This window comes from Enhydra lutris, unplaced genomic scaffold (genome assembly GCF_002288905.1).
Source record: "Enhydra lutris kenyoni isolate GAN:26980312 unplaced genomic scaffold, ASM228890v2 scaffoldscaffold46, whole genome shotgun sequence".
NCBI lineage: Eukaryota > Metazoa > Chordata > Mammalia > Carnivora > Mustelidae > Enhydra > Enhydra lutris.
This window is the reverse complement of record NW_019154130.1, coordinates 9,999,713-10,023,387: the sequence shown is the minus strand read 5'-3', so window position 1 is coordinate 10,023,387 and position 23,675 is coordinate 9,999,713. Positions and strand designations below refer to the sequence as shown.

Here is a 23,675-nt window from a genome sequence, read left to right as displayed (position 1 = left end):
CGTCCCAGAACCCAGAAGGACAGGGTACGCAGCACCCACCCGCCCGTGACCCCATCCCGGTTCCAGCTCTGGCCTTTCCGAAACTAGACCTGGATGGGTTTGGAGTTCCTTTGCAGAGGGCCAAAGTGTTTAGACTCTCCGAGGAAGAGTGCCAGGCACGTCGGAGAAGTTGGGGGGCATTTAGAAATAAATTTCGGCTAGGCTAGAGCCTCGTGGCAGAGGTCACCCACTGACCTCTACTCTGGGAACGGCTGAGGACCATAGCGAGGGCGGGAGCTGTATGGGCACCCACGGGTGTGCAGTCCCGAGGGCGCACACAGCCCTGTGTCCTCATGAGGTGGGAGCCGTGGGCTCAGCGACCGGACCACCTGTCTGGACGCAGAACGCCAGCGTTTCCCCTAAAAGGGCTCCTTCTACCCCTAAATTAGTAAGTAGGTCTCTGGCTCTGAAAAGAGCATTTACAAAGAGCAGAAATGGAGGTTCCAAGCAGAGCCTTCTACACAAGTGTTTCTTTCTAGAAGCCTTGGCCTCCAGCTTTCTATTTTCCTCCTGGTTACAAATAGTCACCAGCCTCCTGCTCACCTCGGGGCCTATCTCCTCCCCAAAACTTCAAGGGAAACCTGGAATGGATCTTGCCAAGAGCGGAGCGGGGGCCACTTTTCTCCCCACGCGCTTCTGGAAGAGCTGCTGCTTTCATGAAAATGTGTAGACGTGCTCTTTACTGGATTGGCAGTAAAATTCTCTCTCTCTCAATCTCTCTCTCTCTCTCTCCCCCCTTCCCTTTCTCCGTCTTCCTTCCCTTCTCTCCCAGGCGGATGTTTCCCAGTTACAAAGTGAAGGTGACGGGCCTGAATCCCAAAACGAAATATATTCTCCTCATGGACATCGTTCCAGCAGATGACCACAGATACAAGTTCGCAGATAACAAATGGTAGGCACCTACCGGCATGAGCAGGTGGGAAGAGGGGGAGTGGAAAGCCAGACTCCCTACTCCCCTCATTGAACCAAGAAACAGTTTTTGAACGTCCTACTGTGTGCCAGCGGCTTTTGGTGCTATCCCAGACCACCCTGAGAGGAAGAAACAGCAGCCATTAGTCCCCATTTTATAGACAAGAAACTGAGGCTCGGAGTAAGTCAAGGGCCTATATCTGTGGCTGCACCCGCGGGTTGTGGATTTTTAGAAAAGGGTATTGTTTCCAAGTGCTGGAAGTATTTCTGGGGGCATAAAACCATTTACAGTTATTTTTTATGAGTTACCTGCTTCGAACATGTCTTTTTATGAAATTGCAAGGTTCGGCCATGGTATTTGAATTAAACAGGACGAGAGGAGAGGTCCATTCCTTGGCTGCCAAGCATGCAGAGAGGCTCGAATGGCAAGGCCCGTTTGAAAGCCCTCAAGGACTTTGCTTAGACTTTTTTGTCCAGACTTCCAGAACCTCCTGGTGGTCCCTGGTCAGCAAGAGGCTGCGAGGCTGGCAGTGGCACCCCTGGTGCAGGGGGAGGAGTGAGACCAAAGAAGAATGAGCCGGATGGGGGCCCTGCCTGGACGCTGGCTTGCAGAGGCCCAGGGGAGGCCCAAGGGTTATGCCATTTCCAGATCACTCTCCTATTCAGCAGCTCTTGCCTGGCCGGGCCCAGGACCCCGGCCAGCAGGCCAGCATGCCAGGATGCTAAGTCTGGGCGGGTTCCGCCCCTCCTTGCTCCAGGTCTGTGACGGGCAAAGCGGAGCCTGCCATGCCCGGCCGTCTTTATGTGCACCCGGACTCGCCGGCCACGGGAGCGCATTGGATGCGGCAGCTGGTCTCCTTCCAGAAACTCAAGCTCACCAACAACCACCTGGACCCATTCGGGCATGTAAGTACCTGGTGCAGCTCTCAAGTCTGTCTGTCCAGTCAGTGGGTCTTGCCCTCTCTCCTTTCCCTCTGCGGGCTCCCTCAGTTTGCGCTCTCTTCTTGCCTCCTTACACTCACCTTTCTCTTTTCCTTGCCCCACTCTACGCATCTGGGTCTTTTCCTCTCTCAGTCTCCCTGATCCGGTCTTCTTCCCTTCTGGTTCCAGTGCTCTCCTGTGCAGTCCTCTCTGTGGCCCACCGTCCCATGCTCTGGGGCTGCCTTTCCCAGGGAGCAGGAGACCAGGGCCCTGGGGGAGACTGAAGCGCACATCCCTGGTCCGGACCTCAGGCTCACCAGTGATGAGGTGTGGTGGGCTGTGTATTTCAGACCTCAGAAAACCCAGTCCTTCTAGCCCAGTGGGGACTTGGCATAGTCTGCCCAGAGACAGGACCATGGTGGGAGCCATGGACGCCTTCCCTACTCACTTCCAAATCCTGTCTTATTATTGAGATGTTCCAACTGACAGGGAGATCCCGGGCCACCTGCTCCCTCTTTTACAGATGGGGAAACCAACCTGCCAGAGGCCAACCCTGGCGCCCCCTTTTAGCTGATATATTGGGTTTATCCGTTTTTCTCCTCCCAACAACTTCCAGCCTCTCTCCCTGCCCCCACCATGCCCAGAGCAAGTCAGCTTGGACCAGAGTCCCAAACCTGGAGTCCGCAGGGGCCCCCCTCCCTCAGAGCAGCCTGGTGAGCCCCCGAATCTGCATGGGGAGCATTGAGTGTGCTGCCCCCCACCTTCCAAGAGAATGTGTAGCTTTTAGCAGATTCTCTCGCTTAACCTAGATTCTCTTCCTCAACAAAAAACAAATGAAGAACAAAACACTGATTTGGAGGAAAATGTCTCTAGATCTTTTCATTGGCAGTGATTGATCGCCAGGACAGGACACCGTCTCTGACTGAATTCAGTGTGTCCAGAACCCTTGGCTTGATGATTCCACCATCAAGGGGGTCTTTGGGCATTTGGCCTTCATAGCAACTTAGAAATGAGGACACAAATATGCAGCCTTTATAAATGGGAGTCCAGGGGAAGGGAGGGGACCCGCCCAAGGTCACACAGCTTGTAATTTGGAGCAGGGATTTGAGGCTTGATCTTTCTAATTCCAAGAGTGGAAATTAGAGGGAAGAATCAACAAACACATGGTCCTCAGTTGAGGGAACTGGGGTTGAATGGATTTGATTCCGTAGAGGGACAGTGTGTGAAGGTCCCCACCACACCTCTTCTGCTCCTGTGGGGCCTTAGGGCTGAACCGCCAGGGTCAGTGGTGGGGTTGGGACTGATGCAGGCAGCCGCTGTCTCTCTGCACGTGGTCGGTGCGAGCTTGAACTGCTGGCCTCTGGGAAAGAGAGAAGGGAAGGCCCATTGCCTTCCTGCGCGCTGGGGAAGGAGCAGAGGGTGCCAAGGGCCGTTTCAGTGCAAAACGGCGGGCCTCCTTCCGGTTTCAACTAGGCAGTTCGACGGACTGCCGCTTCCCGCGGGCGGGACCATTCCTGCGCCAAAATGCCCTCGAGCTTCAGGGGCGTTGGCTGGCGGGGGTAACGCGTACCTGCGGGCGCAGAACCGGGACTATCTGGGTGAAGCTCCGGGAAGAATCGGGATGGTTTCCCCGTCTGGCTGGAAGCCCTGTGGAGGCTCGATAGGACGCTTTTGTGTGTGTCGGGGGGACTCCGTGCAACCTTGGTGCCGGGCAGTGGGACTCGGGCGCCTGGCTTTCCCTCTGCGGGCCCGGCGGTGCCCTTTGGGGTGGGCGCCTGGGAAAGGCGCGCGGCCAGGCAACCAGGCCCCGGCACCCTTGCGAGTTTCCAGTCCCCCCGAGCCCGCGGGAGAGCGAGGGTGCTCGGGGTGGCCCCCTGGCCTCCCTCGTTGCCACGCAGCCCTGCCCCCCCAGCTCCGAACTCGGAGTCCAGAGCCGCTCTAATGAAATTAGGAGCCATTAGATCGCCCTCGCGCTGATGTCTCCACACTGTCCCCGGCCGTCAAAGCAATTTGGCTAAGCCGGGACGATGGCCGCGCCGGCCGGGGGCTGCGGCGGCCCTGCTGCGTCTCTCTGTCGCCACGCCGCCCCGGCCGGCGTCGCTATCGGCCAGGGAGGCGGCCCGGCCGCGCGGCCAGAGATTAGAGCCGGGGTCGTCGGGAGCCGCGGGGCCCCGGGTCCTCCCCGCATCCCCTCCCCCACCTCTGGGCGGGTCTCAAGGGTTGGCCCAAGGACCCTGCCCCAGGGTCATCAACGCAAATAATCAAAGACACCGGGACAGCACCCCCCCCCCGCCCCCCGCGCTGGGGAAAAAGCAGGCCAGTTTTTCAGCCCATTCAGCGCGGCTATTGGCCCATTCGGTGGGTCTGTATCCGAGCGATTTGATAAATTCGCGTTCTCAGCCTCCTGAAATCATCAAAAGCCAGGCGTCTTCAAAACCCCAAAGCTAGTTTTATTAGCAAAGATGCTCGTCTCCTAGGACTAGTCCTGCTCCAGCAGAGAGGGAGTCTGGAGCCCCCCTCCCTCTTAATACTGATCATAGTAGTCCTATTAGAGGTGCAGCCGGAACAGTAAGACCCTGCTTGTCCCTGGGAGCACCCCCAAACATGGAGATGGTGGAAAGGAAGGAGAAAGAGCACTTTCCCAAGAAAGCAGATGTAATGGTTCTGTCTGGGGCCAAGTCTGGAGATAATTCCGACTGTGGATCCTGAAATGTTGATAAAGTCGTAGAAAGGGAACCAGGAGAGAAGCAGGCCCTCCTTTGGTGGCAGTAGGATGGGGGGGGTGCTTCTTCCCCCCAGTCTCATCATCCTTGGAGGCCCACTCCCCATCCCACTATCGTCTTTTTTTCATTGACTCTACTTTGCACCTTCTAATGAAGGACCAAGCTTGTGATTTTTATTCCAGTTCTGCAAACACTGATCTTTTCCTTTGCCATCTATGTGAGGGAATTTTTTTTTTTTTGTCAGGGGGGGGAGGATGTTTGTTTATTTGTTTGTGTCTTCTCCCCTGTCGTTCCAAAATTGATGCTTAAACTTGCCCCTGGGTCACGAGTTCCTTGCTCCAGACTTGTTTCTCCTGTGGTGGTGGTGGTGGGCTGCGTGGGGGGGTGTGTGTGCCCTATGCAGGAGTTAATTTATTAAGCAAACTTTATTAAGAATTCTGATTTACTGCCGTGTGTGCTTTGGGTAGATTCCTGGAATATTACCCTGGCTTTTTGGGTTGGAAATTGTCATTTTTGAAATGTTTCTTTTTAATGAAATCACTGGCCCCTTTTCAAAACAGGAGGAAAAAAAAATCAGACCTTTTTTTGAGAGTCTGTGTAAGGAGGTGAATTTTAGGGGTGGAGAGAGGGGATTTATCGGGAAACAAAGGAGTTTTGATTTTTCTTACAATCTCATTTTCCTTATTATTTTTAGATTATTCTAAATTCCATGCACAAATACCAACCCAGATTACACATCGTGAAGGCGGATGAAAATAATGGATTTGGCTCAAAAAATACTGCATTCTGCACCCACGTCTTTCCTGAGACGGCCTTTATCGCAGTGACTTCCTACCAGAACCACAAGGTAAGCCCGAGGCCCGGGAACCATGTGCTGGGGCTGCTGCCCGTGCCATTGCAGGAGAATGCAGGGGTCGCTGCTTGTGGAAACTTTTAAGCTTTAAGGGCTTCTTTATTCCCTCACAGCGGGCACCAGCTGTGACCTCCTGGGGGGGGCTGGAGTAGGCACCAAGCTATGGCCTGGAAGTTGAAGCTGTTTGTACTGTACTCACGGGTTTTGCGGGACATTCTCTCTGTCTCTCAACACACTAGTCAGACTGTAGGTGACATACAGGAACGCATCTCTCTGCACTCACTAAGTGATGGCCAGGAAGAAAGGTCACTTTACTGCAGGGGTCCATGCTCTTGGGTGGAGGCCTGGGGCCAGCTTCGTGGAACGTCTTTTTGTGCGTGAGGGTCTCTCCCCCACTCTGCCTTTTGGATGCATTTCAGCTTGACCTGGGGCAGGTGACAGTTGCCAAGAAGCTCTGGGCTTGGGTTTGCAAGGTGCTTCTCTCCTTGTCTCCACGGTTACTGATCCTGGACCAGAGTGAGGCAGAGTTGGCATCGTAGAAAATAAGAACAAAAACCCCAGCGACCTGTGCCCTGCCCTTTCCCCCGCCCTCCAGCAGCTCCCCGGAGTTAGATGAGACCACAGTAAAACCAGAGCTTGCGGAGGGAGGCGAGGGAAGCCTTGTCTTCCAGAAGGAGGCTGGAGGCTGGTATAGACATAGGAGGGTACAGTTCGATCCTGTCAACAGCAGACCCCACGCTGTTCAAAATCCACACCCCGATTTGGGCATTTCCAAGCTGGACAATGGTGCTGGAAGAGGGTATCCCATCACTGCAGGTTGGGGGTGGGGGATCTTTTCTTCTTTCCCAGGAGAAAGGGGTCTGCTTGACTTGTCATGGTTCGCTTCTGTTCTTTGGAAACGTGAGTGCCCCTGGATTCATTTTCTTGGTGGGAGGACAGGATTGAGTGATTCTCAAGCCGAGTTCTGAAAAGACATAGAATCTGGCAAGGCAAGATACAGGGTGGGGGGGAGCACCATGGGGGTGCAGGCTGTTAGCATTAAGTACTGTGGTCTGGGTTGGAGGACTGTTCAAGGGGAATGTAGGGGTTTCCATATGGGATCAGTGAGGGCAGATCACTGGGGCACCATAAGGAGATGGACGTGGGGATGGTGACGCCCTTCTTCCTTCACAGCTCCTGTCCCCATCAGCAAGATCAGGGTAGGGTGGCAGGAAGTTACAGGGGCCTTGAAGCCAGGTGGGAGAGGCCGGGGCAGGGGTGAGGGGTGGGTTTAGCACCCTAAAGCCTCCCGCCTACACACTGAGTGTCAAATAACACCCCTCCTTACCTCCCAGCAAAGCCGGGGTGGTTCCAAGATGGTAATCTCCAAATTCGGGCTTTCAGTCAGCAGGCCAAGAGGTGATGGATGGTCCCTTCAAGGCCACAAGTCCTGTCTGGGGACCCAAGTCTTGAGAGAGCTTCCCTCCAGAAGGAAACTCACTCTTTCCAAAATGCAATTACTTTTTAAAGGGGAAGAAGAATTTTTCTGAATTCCACCCCTGACTTGTCAAACCAACAAGAGCAAAAACATTAAGGTCAAATACTCTGAAAATTGCAAAACTATTTCAGGCTAATTTGGGTCTGGCTACGAGAGACCTGCTTCCTCTATGGCTATTGTAAATCTATGTTTAACTTTGTGGTGACAGTCACAGGGGAAAAATTTGGAAGAAAATAGCAACAAGGACACTCAGTCTTACCACGCCTCTCTCCTTCCCTCCCTCTCATATGTGTGTATATATATACACACATGTATGTCTGTGTATTAATATATATATACACACACACACGCGCACATACACGCTTAGACCTGACAGAAGATCCAAAGATCTATCAGATTTTCTTTTCTTTTCTTTAGTTTTCTTCTCTTTTCTTTTCTTTTTTTTCTTCTTTCTTTTCAACTAAGAAAGTCCAGACTCATACAGAAAGGACAGGAAATAGTAGATTCCTGAAAGTGACCTGCTAAAGAAAGATGTGAGTGCTCAGGTCCTTTGGGGGGAATCCTTAAGCTCTGTGTAGTTATGCGGAGGGTCTTAGGGTCCATCAAACAAGGCTAGATCTGGGAGAGTGTATTCTTTCTTTCTTCCTTCCTTCCTTCTTTCCTTCTTTCTTTCTTATTTTATTTGAGAGAGAGAGAGAGAGTGCACAAGTAGGGGGACTCGATCCCAGAACACTGGGATCATGACCTGAGCTGAAGGCAGCTGCCCAACCCACTGAGCCACCCAGGTGCCCCTCTGTCTTTGCTTTTTGAGGCATAACTGTCATACAATAAATTGCAATATTTGAAATATACCATTTGGTGAGTTTGGCATGTAGGTAGCCATGAAGCTGTCATTGCGACCACTTGTGAATATACCCCACGGCCCCCATTTCTCCTTTTTTTAAAAAAAATGCCCTCCCCAGTGAATATATTTAGTGATCCATTCGCTTGAAGGAGTGTCTGCCCAGTAGGGTGCGTACGTGTGAGATTTGAGCACAATCTAGGGGATTGTGTGTCTAAATGCTCACGGGTCTAAAAATGTGTGTCTCCAAATATCCATTTGGATCGATGTGTGTCTGATAACCACACAAAGCGTTCACAGATGGGAATTGGGGTATTGGTTTGGTTTGTTTTTAATTGGTTGGGTCCATAAAGGTTTTTTTAGCCTGACATCCGGAAGAGGGATTTTTTTTTTAAAAAGATTTTATTTATTTACTTGACAGACAAGAGATCACAAGCAGACAGAGAGGCAGGCAAAGAGAGAGAGATAGAAGCAGGCTCCCCGCTGAGCAGAGAGCCTGATGGGGGGCTCGATCCCAGGACCCCGGGCTCACGACCTGAGGCGAAGGCAGAGGCTTCAACCCACTGAGCCACCCAGGCACCCCTCGGAAGAGGGATTTCATAGGAGACAACTTTCCATCATTCTTCTTTCCCCGCCCCCCAACTTTTTAGTTGTGGACTACCAAAGGCATCTCTGTTCCTTGTCAGGAGGTAGTCTAAAGTCATACGTTTTTCCAGCCCAGTCCAGGGCCTGTGCAGGCGTTCCCCGCGTGGATGTAGGACACGTGACTTAAACACTCAGGCCAAGCTGAGTGTGGTTTGTGGACTCCGTCTTGTTCCTTCTTTGTCCCACATGGGCCAGGTGTGGAGACTCTTGACTTCGTGGGCAGAGGCCACCTGCTGTCTTACCCTTGCCTGGGGACCAGGGGGGACTCTGGAGGCAGGCTGCCTGGGTTTAAATACATTTGACTTGCGCAGGTTACTCAGTTTTCCTCATCTGTGAAATGGGGATGAGACGAGAATCGCTTGTGTTCATCATCGCGAGGACTAAATGAGGTAGTCCTTGGAAAATGTGTAGTACGGGGCGTTCATTACACACATTCTCACCCAAAGGGAGAGCGATGATCCCATGGATTGACTGCTCGACGAATTCCTTCATAACAAGACAACTCCATCCAAAACGCAGGCCCTGGGAAACTCTTTGCCTTCCCCGATTATTCTAGAATCAGAAGAACTGAACTTTTATTTTTTATTTTATTTTATTTTAAATTTTTAAATACAATTATCTTTAAAAAAAAAAGATTTTATTTACTTATTTGACACACAGAGAGAGATCACATGTAGGCAGAGAGGCAGGTAGAGAGAGAGGGGGGAAGCAGGTTCCCTGCTGAGCAGAGAGCCCGATGCGGGGCTCGATCCCAGGACCCCAGGACCCTGAGATCCTGAGATCATGACCCGAGCCGAAGGCAGAGGCTTTAACCACTAAGCTACCCAGGCGCCCCAGAGCTGAACCTTTAAATAAGTTCTTCTCATCATGTTTGAAAAACAACGACAAGTGTCCGTCTTTGTGGTTGAAGGCGTTCACGCGCTGAACATGCCATCAATTTGAGGACTCTTTGCAAAGATGCTTTGACTACACGAGCGAGGACAGGACAGCAATCCATGGAATTTAATTGCCAGGACAATCTGGGACCATAGGAGGCACTCAGTTTTAGTGTAAGTGAACCGATGCCTCCCGAATGCTCTTTCTCAGCTGGGATGCCGCTGTTCCAGGCGGAGGCAGGTACATGGCGACCTTCATTTGTGAGACTGGGGTCCGCGGGGGCTCCTAATGACACGACATGTTTCCTCAGCCCAGCTGTGATCCCAAGCTGGATTTGGGAATTATTTCCCCAGATGGCTGACAGCTTGAAAAAGATATTTAAAAATCTCGACTCTTCCGCAGCAACGATGTTTGCTCTGTGAAACACGTTTCTGTGAGGTTTTCACTGAGGCTGTCAGCAGCGCCCAGAACGAGCCCTAGAAATATTTAGGTGTTAAAAAAAGGTCACGTGGCCATTTCATTTCTCTGCTCTTGCAACAATGGCCGTGTATGCAAGCATGTCTGTCCCCCGATATTAACTTACTTTGCCATTAAAAGGCATTTTTCCTCCTGCTTAAATCATTGTGTAAGGAATCTGTATTTATGAGGTATGAGCTTTCTGGTTGGGACCAGGAAATGAACCTCTAATAAAGAGACATAATTAAGATTTTTGGCTCTCGTGAGGGTTTTTTTTTTTTTTTCCAAAAGCAAGAATTCACAACAATTATTCTCATTAATTTTTACAACCTCTGTCTCACTGGTTGGAGCTGGCATTTATATTTGTTCTAGCCCCCCCTTCCCCCCCCCCCCCTCCCCCCGGATATCCGGTTTTGTGCTGATCTTGGAGAGGCAGTGCATTTGGTGACTAGCGCAAGTCGGTTCAGGGGAGCCTTTTAGTAGAACTCAGACATCCGACTGTGTCATGTGCCCGTGAGCGAGCCAGCCAACAGGCAATGTGTTTGGAAGGGAATTTCAGAGACGGGGGTGTACAGAATCAGGCTGATGTTTTCACCTGCTGCAGAGCTTGAGTATTAACGGTTCTCCAGGGTAATAATTCTTAGGTCCTGGGGACCTCCTCACTTGGTCTACAAACAAGACATACGTAAGGATCCACATACCTAAGTGTCTGTGTAGCGAACCAGGCTCGTCCTGTGCAATCATATTTTTGGAAGCTCAAACATTAGGTAGGAGTAGGACGTATCTGGGGTGCAAGGAATGGTTTCGAGTGAAAGATTTTTGCTGTTAAAAATACCAAAACCCGCCTTCCCTCCTTTTCTTTCTTTCTTTCTTTCTTTTTTTTTCCCCCTCGCGGTAATTGTTTGTCCTGAGCTATTGATGGAACAGTGACGTCATGGATCAGGCATTAATTCAGCCCCATACCACACCCGTGTTGCCTATGAAACTCGCGGGGGGTGCAGCGAGGATTCCCTCCACCCCTTTTGGAATGACCTGATTTTTACTTCACATTTTGAGAAACCCTCTCCCCGCCACCTTTTAAAAAAAAAAAAAGCATGATTTATGGACAGGGGTGGCATTTTTTTTTTTTTTTTTAATGACAAAACCTGAGTGGGAGAGAAAGCTCCATTTAAGTGACTTGGAACAGAAGCATATTCAGGAGTGCCCATTTTAAAGGCTGTTTTCCTAAGAGACTTTATTTTTTAAAGATTTTGTTTATTTATTTGACAGAGATCACAAGTAGGCAGAGAGGCAGGCAGAGAGAGAAGGGGGGGAAGCAGGCTTCCCACTCGATCTCAGGACCCTGAGCTGAAGGCAGTGACTTAATCCACTGAGCCCCCCAGGTGCCTCATCCTAAGAGACTTTTACAGACCTTTCTACTCATTTGGAAGGGTCAAGTCAAAATCAGAAAGTTGTAGGAATGGATCCAGTTGAAAAAAAAATGAGGAAAGAGGGAATGTGTGTACCCATAAAGAACCACCCCTGTTTTAGAAGTTTTAAAATAGGTCTTATATTCTTAGAGTCACTTTAAGATGACAGCAAGGTTAAGTGGGAAATACAGAGTTCTCTTGGACCTCCTGTCTCCGAAGGGGGAGAACCTCCACAAAGGCTCCCCCACCATCAACATCGCCCACCGGGTGGGACATTTATTACAATTGATGAATCTATACTGAGACATCGTTATCATCCAGAATCTGCATGAGGACTCACTCTTGGGGTCGTAGATTCTGTGGGGGTGGACACGTGTACAATCATGGACATGTATGGACCGTTACATTTTCACCAGAATAGTTTTATTTAAAGTCCTCTGGGCTCTGCCTATCCATCCCTCCTTCCCAGCACCATCTCTGGCAAACCACGGATCCCTTTTTGCTGTCTCTTTAGTTTTGCCTTTTCCAAAATGTTGTCTGTTTGGAATCAACATATTTTTAAAACATTAATTTTATATATATATTTTAAATATTTTATTTATTTATTTGACAGAGATCACAAATAAGCAGAGAGGCAGGCGGTGGGGGGTGGGAGAAGCAGGCTCCCTGCTGAGCAGAGATTTTCCCCCGATGCGGGGCTCCATCCCAGGACCTTGGGATCATGACCTGAGCCCAAGGCAGAGGCTTAACCCACTGAGTCACCCAGGCACCACGGTTTTTTATTTTTTATTGCAGGCATACACACATCCACGGGTGTCACATAGTAATTTCATGTTCATTATAGAGTCTTGGAGTTAGAAGGAAACCTTATAAGGCCATCTCTTCTAGAAAACAGAACGTACCAGAATGCCTGCCCCCAAATGGATGAATTATGGGTGCATTCACTGGTTACTACTCCTGGCTTTTCAAAGAGACTTTCTCAAAGTCTGTAACTCTACTACTGTGGGTAGCTGACATGGTTTTTGTGGGTCCTTGCATAGGACAGGAACACAGAAAATTGTTCTCGTTTTGATTATCTTTCTACTCATCTATCAGGAAGAGAGTTCAGTCCCAGTGTGTGTTAAATGCATTTCTTAAAGTGTCTCGTTTCCCCTTGCAACAAAGTGAGGGCAGGCCTTGGGTTTGGAACTTTCTGCGGGGGCCAGCAGAGAGAATTTGATATAGTAGTTTTCCTTTTATCGAATAGCTCATGATTCTACTTTGAGGTGGAGAGAAGTGATATCATATTTTTTAATAAAATATATATGGGGACACCTGTGTAGCTCAGTCGGTTAAGCGGCTGCCTTCGGTTCAGGTCATGATTCCAGGATCCTGAGATCGAGCCCTGCATCAGTGGGGAGCCTGCTTCGTCCTCTCCCGCTTCCCCTGCTTGTGTTCTCTCTCTCACTGTCTCTGTCAAATAAGTAAATAAAATCTAAATAAAATAAAATAGATGTAAACAAAAAGTGGTGAGATTTAAATCAAAATACTAAGCAGAGACCAGTGTACAGGTAGATACAATGTTGTAGATATAATTTTATATTGTAAGTATAAATAATACATATTATATAATGTTATTATATAATAAGAAGATTATAGATATAATAACGATGGTGATGGTGAAGCTTTCGTGATTGAACCTCACGAATGCTGCCTCGGAGGCTCTCAAGAGATTCGATAAATAAAAATTCAATTCACACGTAGCTTTTAGGAAATATTTTAGCAGACTCCGTACGGATGTACTCTTTCACCAGAATCTGTCTTGTACGCTCACGCTTATAGACTACGTGTTGATGGTTTCCGTGAAAGTTCTGACCATTGAACCCAAGATCCTGTTCTACTGCAAACCTCTGTGCATTGCAGCAAACACTTCCAAGAACAGGGCTCTCTCTTCTTTATCTGGAAAATTGAAGGGCTTTGGAGCTGACAGACAGCTATCGTGCATGTTACAGTCCTCTCTCTGGGTGTTTATTTAATTCGGCACCAGCTTTCACCTGTGCTAACTAGCTCTGCGAAGCTGAAATGAACAAGGCATGAGGCATAGCAGAATCTTGAAAGCAACCAAGTTTCTCCAAATGGCGGTCACCAGGCTGCGGGACAAGGGACACCATGTCACCGTGCCCAACTTTCTGAGGGGGAGGGGGACTCCAAGATTGTGTTTGAAACACAACATGCTGGGATTAAAAAACAAACCAGCCCGGCTGGAGTGATGCAGAATATGACTCCAATTAAGGGGCAAACCGAAACCAGGTTTTTTCCCTTTTTAAAAGCGGTCTGATCTAGGGTGTTTTTCAAAGCCTCCTCTAGAATGAAGTGGTGGGTCCCACTGACGTGACTGGCTTAATTTGCTTCTTTTGGTCGCCAGAGGCTGCGTTTCCAGCCATCGAGTGAAAACCGACTCTCTCTCTCTCTCTCCCCCTTCCTGCAGATCACCCAATTAAAGATTGAGAATAATCCCTTCGCCAAAGGATTCCGGGGCAGTGATGACATGGAACTACACAGAATGTCAAGGATGCAAAGGTAAGAAGGTGGAGTGCTGGGCTCCTGTCTCTCCATGTTCCCTCTCACCCCCGCAAGGAACCCCGGAGAGCCCGCAGCCGCCTCCCTCCTCCCGCCTTCCTCCCCACAGACGCCCAGGCATGTTGACCATCAAGAAAAAGGAGAGACAGCCACCTTCGGTCCCACCGTCTGATGACCCCCACATGCTCCCATGTGGCTCACCCTATGGGACAGTCCTGGGCGGTGGTGTTGGGGGGAATGTGTCCTCCAGGGATGGGAAGGGGGAGAAGGCACCAGGGAACTTGGCCTTCTTTATCTGCGCAGGGCAACAAAAGCTCCAGCTTTCTCTCCCTTTTCTTTGCCTTCTCTTTTCTTCTCGTGAAATCTGTCCTTTCTCTCTTTCTTCCCATAAGTCACAGCCGATGAATGATTTTCTTTTTGGCAACAACTCTTGGTAAATGAAAGGGAAGTTAATGACTCGATTTCCTGGGGGTGAAATGCAGACAAATTTGACACCACGTGGTGGTCCGGGGCACTGGGGGATTGGAAGCTGGTGATAAAAATTGCTCGGTATTTTTACATATCCTGTGGTCACAGTCGCTGATATGATGAATAGAAGGGGTTGTAGCAAATGTACATAGTGGGAATTTGGTCTGATTTGAAAGGATTGTACGAGCATTGCCAATTTTGTCAAACATTCTCTGTACCTCTTCATATGCTTCCAAAATAACTTACCATATGGTAAGAGAATTAGAAATACATCTTGATTCCTTTGACCAAGAAAGGGTTCCTCGCCTCCCCCCCTCTTCTTTTGGTGGGTTTAGTGTTTCAAAATAAAATGAGGTCACATAGGAAGCTTTTCTTTATCCTTTCTGGAAGACATGAGAAGGGTGAGTCAGGCAGATGGGACAGACATACTCATTCAAAGAAAGATAAGGGATCTAAGTAAGAGAGGAACAGAGAAAGGCCATAGTGTTGTCGTTTTCACACTGGTTTGGAAATTCATGCCTTGGAAATTGTTTCTAGTGAGCGGGCTTTCCTGATCTAAGTTTGCGTGCTTTTATTTATTTATTATTTTTTAAAGCACTTTAAAAAATAAAGATTTTACTTATTTATTTGTCAGAGATAGAGCAAGAGCACAAGCAGGGTGAGCTGTAGGCAAGGGGAGAAGCAGGCTCCCTGCTGAGCAAGGAGCTCAATACGGGACTCGATCCCAGGACCCTGAGATCATGACCGGAGCTGCAAGCAGACTCTTAACCGACTGAGCCACCCAGGCATCCCAGATTTTGTATGATTTTAAAGAAGAACTACACCCTGACCTTCAGGTGTGCCTATCTCTGCCGCACTCGTCTGCATTTCTGCATTTAGAATCGGGTTTCTTCCCAATCACAGATCAGTAAGATGCCTTTTGTGACTACAAGAACCAAGTTCTTAAATTTTCATCGTTAAAAAATAACAACTGGCTTTTTGAATGTCTGCATTTTGAAAGTGGAGTTGGATTGAATCTATGGTCCGTGGAAAAGTTGACAACAAGGTATCCTAGAAAGGGAGAGGGGCCAACCTTCTAGTTGTCACTAAGGGATTTTAGGCTTTGACAGATTCTCACCTCTGTCCTCCAGCCGGTGAGGGTCGAGGCCGTGCAGGTAGGGACTGGAAGCAAGGCACCCCGCTCCAGCCCGCAAACCAGGGGTCTTCCTTCCTTTCCACAAGGTCAAGAGCAGGTGAGATCGTGGACTTGAGGTGTTGTAAATCGCCCCCTCACGTGTAACCAGTCACCAGGTCCTGTTGATTCTGCCTTCCTAATGTATGCCTGAATTCACCCCCTTTTTCCTGCTGCGCTGTTCATATTTTCTTGCTCACCACAGCCTCCTAAGTTATTTAAACCCTTCCAGGACTTTCTCCAGGCATCTGCCAAAGACATCTTTGTAAAACACAGATCAGTGAAGGTTACTCCACAGCGTAGAACACACCCAGGCTTCCTGTTGCCCTCAGGATAAGGCCCAGACTCCTCCCTGTGGTGGGCCATGCCCTTCCCGTCGGACCCAGCCACTCCCTCGCTTTGCCCCCAGCCTGTGTCCTCTCTCTCTCTCCATCACACTAAAGGAGATGCTTCACGCTTGTATCCTTCCCACCGTGTTTGGCCCTTGGAACAGCATGTCTGGTCTTCTGCAAGCTTTCACCCTTCCTCTTTGCTCAGCCTTCTCCTGTTCATCATTAGGTGTCCTTGGAGCTGTCCCTTCTTCCAAGAGGCACCCCCTGGCCACAGACTGTGGATGTCTATCCCCACGACCCCTTGGCGCTTTCCTGTGTCAGGCCGGGGCCCTGCATTTTGGAAGCTGACGGGATAGATGATAGGCATGGAGGAGAGACAGGTGGGGAGGGCAGGTGTCTGAGAGATGAAATGTCGGTCACCCCAGAGATTCTCCCCTGAGGTTCTAAACACAGCTGGTTATATATTTAGGTGGATGGCTCTACTTTGGTCCGAACTGGCTGTCCCGATCATTCCCCTGTCAGCGCAGGTTGGCTGAGGGGTTGTCTACGTGTCCTCTTTGGGTAGGCACTTGCAGAAAAAGGTGGGACAGGGTGGCTGGTAGTCAGTAGGCACTAATTGACATATTGGGTGCAAACCTGCAGCCAAAGAACCATGTGTGTCTTTGTGGCTGTGTTAGGAGTTGCGCTGGGGAGCCAGAGGGCTGACCGAAGCACTGACCAGGCCGGAAGAACAGACAGGGTCATCTGCCCAGTCCTGTGCACATGGCCCCCAGGAAGGAGAAGGAGTAAGGCAGAGTGTCTCCAACAGAAGGCTTTGGGACTCAGATGAACCTGGCTTTCATCCTTGCTCTGCATTTGTGAGCATGTGACCTTGGGCAAGTGACTTAACCTCACAGAGCCTCAGTATCTTCATCTGTAAAATGGGCATAAATGACAGCCTCCACTTTCCACGATTCTTATAAGAATTATATGAGAAAATGTCTATAGGGTGCCTGGCTCCTAGTCAGTGTATCTGATTTGAGGGAAGACTCCCCATTACTCCCAGTTCTGCCCTCACTCGGCATTTATTCTGGGCTATGGTCCCAGCTCCCAGTGACAAGTGGGGAAGATGGCTGTCCAGAGTCGGCCGTGATAACAGCCAGGCCAGAACGGCAGGTTCCCTGTTCATCTTGTAATCCTGTTTCCTGTCCCCCACACACCCGGTGACAGCTGGCCCGCGGGGGGGAAAAGCAGGAGGAATGACATTTCCTCTAATTCCAACAGTTGGAAGAAGGGGAGAGGGCCGGACACGGATCCGCGCGTAGCCCACATAAATAACGTCTGGATTAGCTTGGCAAACGTCTGGACACTCATCCTATCTCTCCGAGCCCCACTCTCTGCGTTTGGAAAATGCAGATGGTGTCTTAGTTGTTTTCCACCGCTCATTTATGGGCTCTGGTTGCAGAAGCAAGAACCGCTTGTTATAAAAACGGGTGAGCTGTGGAAAAGGCACAAAAAAGAAGATGAAATTATTTTAAAATCCTGTCTCCAGCTGACCGATTAGAATATGTGCCAAGGTCATTTCGAAAGGTTAATCCACGGCTTAAGAAAACATGTTACCCTAAACAAATAATATTTCCCAAATTGCAGGACCTCTAGCCTGGTGACAGATGGGAAGATTTTAGAAGGTATACAGACATGGGAACACCAGGCAGATTTTAGAGACAACGTTGCTTGGAATGAGAGTAAGTTCTAAAGAAGGAAGGAGAGAGGAGGGCGGGGGAGAGGTAAGGTTGATTATTTAAGGGAAAATGGTAATTAAATGAGAGTAGAACTGGTATAAAATTTTGGTGGACTTGTCAAGGTGATATGCAAGTAACAGAAATTTGAGAAATATCCCTAAATGCTCATCCCAACAAGAAAGGCGTGGGAGCTTTTGCTGTTTGAAATGACCTAGGCCCTGGTTTTCCATGAAATGTTGCTTTCTTTGACCTTTGCTTTAGTCTTTAAGATGTGTTCAGGCAAGCTGTGAACTTCCTAAGAGTGGAAGGTGCTGGAGGCCAGCCTTGGGGGAGGGGGTGGGAATGATGGGGGGAAGGGAGATGGAGGAAGGAGGAGAGAAGAGGGTGGGAGGTAGGCCTTGTGGGAAGAGGGGTTTGCGTGTGCTGGGAAGAAGTGTTTTCTGGGTTGGGTCAGGGTAGAAGTGGGCAGGGATCTGCAAGTCTGGAGTAAGGGTCAGAAAGCTCTCTGAAAGCCCCCTGGGATGGCACAGTGGAGGGGGAAAGGGGGACAGTTGCTCCAAGAACAGGACATTCTAGAGACAAAAGGGACTAGAGAAGACAGCATCTCTTCCAATTTTGCAGAAGGAGAAACTGAGGACTGGAGAATCACTTACTTTTCCAGTGTCGGATCTGTCAGTCTGTTATTCGGGGAAGACATACTTATTAAGTGCTCACGCTGGAGCAGCTCTTGAGGCAGCAGAGGTGAATCAGCCCCCCAGAGGGGCAGTGTCCCCGGCTGGAAAGCTCTGCGGTTGGGCTCCCTCAACTCCACCCAGCCTCTACTTCCTCATCGGTAAAATGGGAGATAATTACAAAACCTACCTCCAGAGCTGTTGCACGGGTGGAGGAGGTAATGCGTGTGTCCTGATGACTGTTGCTACGTAACAGAGTATTCCCGGGTCTCACTGGGGCTGGCTGGGAAGCCCTGGGCCGCAAGCTAGGCCATCCTCTCTCTGTATGTGAGGGTAGATCCGGGAAGAGCCAAAGCTCCAGAAACCACTTGCTCTGCGCCTCCACAGCTAGTTCAAGGGATGCGGAAGTGCAGACGACCTCAGTTCTGACTGGTCGCCACTGTATGCAAGGCAAAGCACGAGGTAACACGAAACACTTTTATTTGGTTCATGGTTTGTGGGTCAGGAGCTTAGAAAGGGATCATCTGGGCCATCCCTGCTTGCCTTCCGGTGTTGTCTGGGGCGGCAGGTAGCTGATGGCACCAGGCCGGATGTCCGGACTGGGACACTGCTGTCATCCATGCTCCATGCTGGCTTTCTGCTGGGCTGTCAGTGGGGCTGTCCCCTGGAGCATGTGCATCCGGCCTAGCCAACACTGCCAGCCCTGGGGAGTCAAACTCCTTCCACGGCTGTGGGCTGCCCCCAAGACAACCAGGAAGAAATGGCGAGGCTCTGTTCACCCGCCCTTGGAAACTGTAGTGTCCCTTCTGCTGCATTCTGGTGGATGAATGGGACTCAACCAAGGGGGGACCCAATTCCAGGGGCAGGGATCCCTCCTCTAGACAGAAAGAGAGTCAGAGTGTGTCCCCGTATTTTAACACCATCCGCATAGGCATGGAAGCACTTGGCCCAGCATTGGGCCCAGACGGGTTGATGTCAGGCACTGAGACGGGGTCCATGCCCTCGGGAAGCCAAAGGCCAGGGTGACGTGCCCAGGGCCACGCAGCTGGTCAAGGGGAAGAATCCTGGCCGTGAGCTTGGTTTCTTAGGAGGAGAGACTCACCTGCCTCTAAGTGATTTTTAAAAATATTTTTAAAAAGATTTTATTTATTTATTTGACAGAGAGATCACAAGTAGGCAAAGAGGCAGGCAGGGAGAGAGGGGGATACAGGCTCCCTGCTGAGCAGAGAACCTAATGTGGGGCTCGATCCCAGGATCCTGGGATCATGACCTGAGTCGAAGGCAGAGGCTTAACCCACTGAGCCACCCAGGTGCCCCTCTAAGTGATTTTTATTGACCTCTATCTTCTTCCTCCAAGAAGGGCTGGGTTTCCTAATCAGGGTCCCTATTGAAAGTCCAGTGAAAGCCAAGGACTGTCTGAAAAACTCACAAGATATAAATAGACAAAAATTTCAAACCATTTTAAGGAATTCAGGGTTCTGGGGCTCCCGAAAGGTTAAAAGCCTTCCATTGGCACCTTCCCTCCTTCTCCAGGCCCGGCTTCCTGATTCTAAATTAATGTTCAGCTCCTTAACCTCAAATGGTCACTTCTCAAAGGGCTTTGCACTCTTGTATCCCCATGCTTGCGGTTAAAGGTAATCGGAATGCCCGGTTAATGAGCAGTGATTTCCAAGACAACATTCTGGAGATGGCATTAACTCCCTGCTTCTTGTCGTGCTTTTGGCTAGCCACACGGCTTCCCCCAGAGAAGTGTGAATTTACGGAAAACAAGAGGGGGTTGTGTTTGGGAAGCTGAGCCAGCCTACGTTGCAAAATTGAGGTTTGTCCCAAGGGGTCTCACCTTGGCTCGAGGTTGTCTGTTGAGGATATGGAGGCTCAGAACAGCCCTCCCACACCCCCTCCTCTGCCCCGACTCCCCCCCCACCCCGATCCCCGTTCGTCTGCAACACTGTCCCCACCCTCCCCTCCCCTCCCCTACCCGCTGCCCCAGCATACCTGCTCTTCAGGGACTGTGTCTGTGGGCAAATCACTCATTCACGTTTAAGCAGTGTTTCTCAGACTTTGGCAGACATTGAAATTACCTGGGGGAAGGGGGAGCTTGTTAAGAAAAGCAGATTTCTGGGTTTCATTCTCAGAGGTTCTGAATTGGTGGCTCTAGGGAGGGCTCAGAAACTACCCTTTGACAGGTTTTCTGATGGAGGGTCCCCTGCTTGCCCCTGGGTAGTCCCTTGGCTCTGCAGAATGCGCAAGGGCATTCAGGTAAATGCGTGAAACAGATCTGGAAATAGATCCCATGTGCTGGACTGTTTTATAAAAAATAACCCTTGGCTCTAAGTGCTCAACTCTGGCTGAATATGAGAAGTATCTACGGTGCTCCCCCAATGCTTTATTATGAAAAATGGAAGACCTGTAGAAAACATGGAAGAATTGTACAGTGAACACCCACATACCCACTGCTTAGGTTCTGTAATTAATATTTTGCTGTATATTTGCCCTGTCATCCATCCATCCATCCATCCATCCATCCACCATCCATCCACCATCCATCCATCCATCTACCATCCATCTATCCATCCATCCATCCATCCATCCATCCATCCCCCAGTCCATCCATCCAAACACTGACCCATCCATCCATTTGTCTGTCCATCCAACCAGACATTCTCTAATCCATTGATCCATCTTATTTTTTTAAAGCGTTTCATACTGAGTGGCAGACATAAGTACATTCCACTCCTCTGTACTTCTGCATGTGTATCATTAACTAAGATTCAATTTTTCCTCACAAATCTCTGCTTTAGGTAAAATTACATATGGTGAAATGCACAAATCTTAAGTGCACAGTTCACTTTTTAACAAATGCACATGCCTACGAAATCCAAGCCCCTGTCATAATATAGAACATTCCCTCACCCCAGACATTTCCCTTATGCCCCACCCCAGTTAATTCCTGCCTCCACACCCCCCACCAGAAGCAATCCGTGTTTCAACCTTTTTTCTTTTGACTGTAAGTTAGTTTTGTCTGTTCAGAATTTTGTGTAAATGAACTCTTGCAGTGAGTCCTCTTTCTCCTGGGGAGATTTATTTTTTCAAGGTTTTATTTATTATTATTATTATTATCATCTTTACATTCTATAATTTATATTTTTATAAATATTTATAAATATTTTATAAGTATGTGTATATTTACATATTTACATATAATATATTTTATAAGTATATATTTATGTAATATATTTTAAAATATTTATATATTATATAATATATGACATATTATATATAAACATCTATAAATATTTTATAAATATTATAAAATAATGTATCTTTTTATTATTTTATTTTATTTATTATTTTATATTCTATATTATTTTTATATTTTAATAAGTATTTTATAATATTTATAAATATTTTATGAATATTATAATGATATCCTTTATTATTATTTATTATTATTATTAATTATTATTATTATTTACTTTTACTTATTTATTTGACAGAGAGATACAGCAAGAGGGGGAACACAAGCAGGGTGGGGGACAGAGAGAGAAGCAGGCTCCCCACTGAACAAGGAGCCCGATGCAGGACTCAGTCCCAGGACCCTGGGATCATGACCTGAGCCCAAGGCAGATGCTTAACTGACTGAGCCACCCAGGTGCCCCAGTATTTTTTTTTCTTTGCAGAACCTTTTTTTTTTAAATTGAAATATAGTTAATGTACAGTGTTACATTAGGTTCAGGGGTACGTATTAGGATCCAGCACTTCCGGATGTTGCTCAGGGCTCATCAGAACACTTGTACGCATAACCCCTTCTACAGATTTCACAGGAGTCAGCATTTTGTTCTTGAATCCCCCACATGAATGCTCTCTACAGCCAAGCTTGAAACCCACTCGCATCTCTCTACCCGTCTCTACCCTCGGCCCGGTATCTCAGTTACCCTGTCCCAGTAATGTTCTCACATTAGAAGCTTTGTCCTGAAGACCCCTTCCCTCATTGATGTCTATGCCTGTTTTTAGGGGGAGAGACCGATTTTTACGTTAGCATGGGGGCCGCTTAGCTTTCCTGCAGGGGTGGTTGCTTTGGGGTGACTTTGCCAAGGTCATGATTTGAACTAGAGGTCACCAGGAGCTGCTTGATTTTCTTGTGTGTGACGGAGGAGCCCCCAGGGGATGACCCTCATCAGAACCAAGGCCTCAAGACCATCCTCTTCGGTACAGGAAGCAATTCGAGAAAGGTCTGTTAATCTGGACCCTTTCAGTCTTCTGGCTTCCAGAAAGACCCCAGCCAAACCTCGGAAAGTCCTCTCCACCTTCCCACCCTCCCTCCAAAATCATGAAAACAAACAAACAAAAAAGAAACTACTAAGACAGAGGCATGGTTAAACTTGTTAAAATTGCTACTTTTAGGAGACAGAACCAAAATGTCGAGTTCCTGTCTGTAGTTTCCCATTGTAGTTCTTGCTCTGGGGGCTCACGACAAGGATGTGAGACGTGGGCCTCATGATTCCCATTCTGTGAGTGGAGAGACTGAGGCCAAGGCTGACCTCATCCATGGTCCGTGCAACGACCCAGGGCTTTCTCCGTGGTTCTGGAGCTGCCGCTGTCGTGTTGCTCAAAGCTTTATTGAGTAGGTGATACGAGTATGGACTTCTCCCTAGAGAAATTTACAAGTTCTAACTATCTAATATTTTGGGAGGGGAAAAGGGGGTTCATAGGCCATCTGGAGACCTTGCGATGTAAGAACTTCTGCTTCCGAATAGAATCCTGGGCGATCTGTAAGCTGGTGTCACACTGAGCCGTGTGTCCCAATATGCTAAGCCTTTCCCCGCATCGTATTGTTTTACAATCCTGGGAGGCAGTGAGTCTTATCATTCCCATTTTACAGACAGAAGACTGAGGCTCAGAGAAAGGTGGAACCTAGCCGGCTCCCCCGTGGCCAGGTTTGATGCCAGGTACCGAAGTGAGGCACGTCCACACAGCCTGACTTCAAACCCCCCACTCCACACAACCACCCGGATGGTAAATTACCTAGAGATTTAACAAGGGAGCCCGGGCTCTCGGACCAAAGTTGCAGTAAGTGGGGGGCTGCTCAAGCGTGGAGAGGGAGGCACCCTGGAATTTCTTGGCGCTCCTCGAATCCTACTGCCCTGGTGGGATCAGCGTGGGGAAAGGCGTACAGCTTCTCTGTGCGCCCCGTTCTCACCACGCCCTTCTCCAGCTTTGCGGGCTGCCGGGAACTGAGTCCTAGAGTGACCGTAAAAGCGGTGAGGATCTGCCCCAAGCTCAGTCCCGCCCAGGCATCTCCGCACGTTAGATCAGAACATAGGCCCCCGAGCGAATTAGAAAGTTAGTCGTGAGCGCTCTTGTGGGATGATGGGGCCCCTTTCTGAATTTTAGTCGCAAATCAGGGTACTAGCCAGAGGAGGAACTCGCTCCGGGAGGACGGCGATCCTGAGTCCCAGCCCTGCCCCGGCACGCTGCTCCCTCGGGCCGGCCAGTCGTTTGAGAGAGGCTGCCCGCATTTGAGTGAGCCACCGCCCCTCCTGCCCCGCACCCCTCACCCCAGCACCCCGGCGCCCCTGCCACCTGCTCCCATGAAAAGACTGA

General features: G+C 49.2%; 1 protein-coding gene across 2 annotated transcripts in view; it reads left to right on the top strand.

The window, feature by feature from the left end:
• Window positions 1-23,675, top strand: part of LOC111156507 (T-box 5) — a 44,883-nt gene that overhangs the window by 5,450 nt on the left and 15,758 nt on the right. For both annotated transcript variants that reach the window (XM_022517447.1, XM_022517446.1), the window contains 4 exons: window positions 812-931; window positions 1,707-1,854; window positions 5,287-5,439; window positions 13,617-13,708. In XM_022517447.1, coding sequence (XP_022373155.1) covers window positions 812-931; window positions 1,707-1,854; window positions 5,287-5,439; window positions 13,617-13,708 — 513 coding nt within the window. The remainder of the gene's footprint in view (window positions 1-811; window positions 932-1,706; window positions 1,855-5,286; window positions 5,440-13,616; window positions 13,709-23,675) is intronic.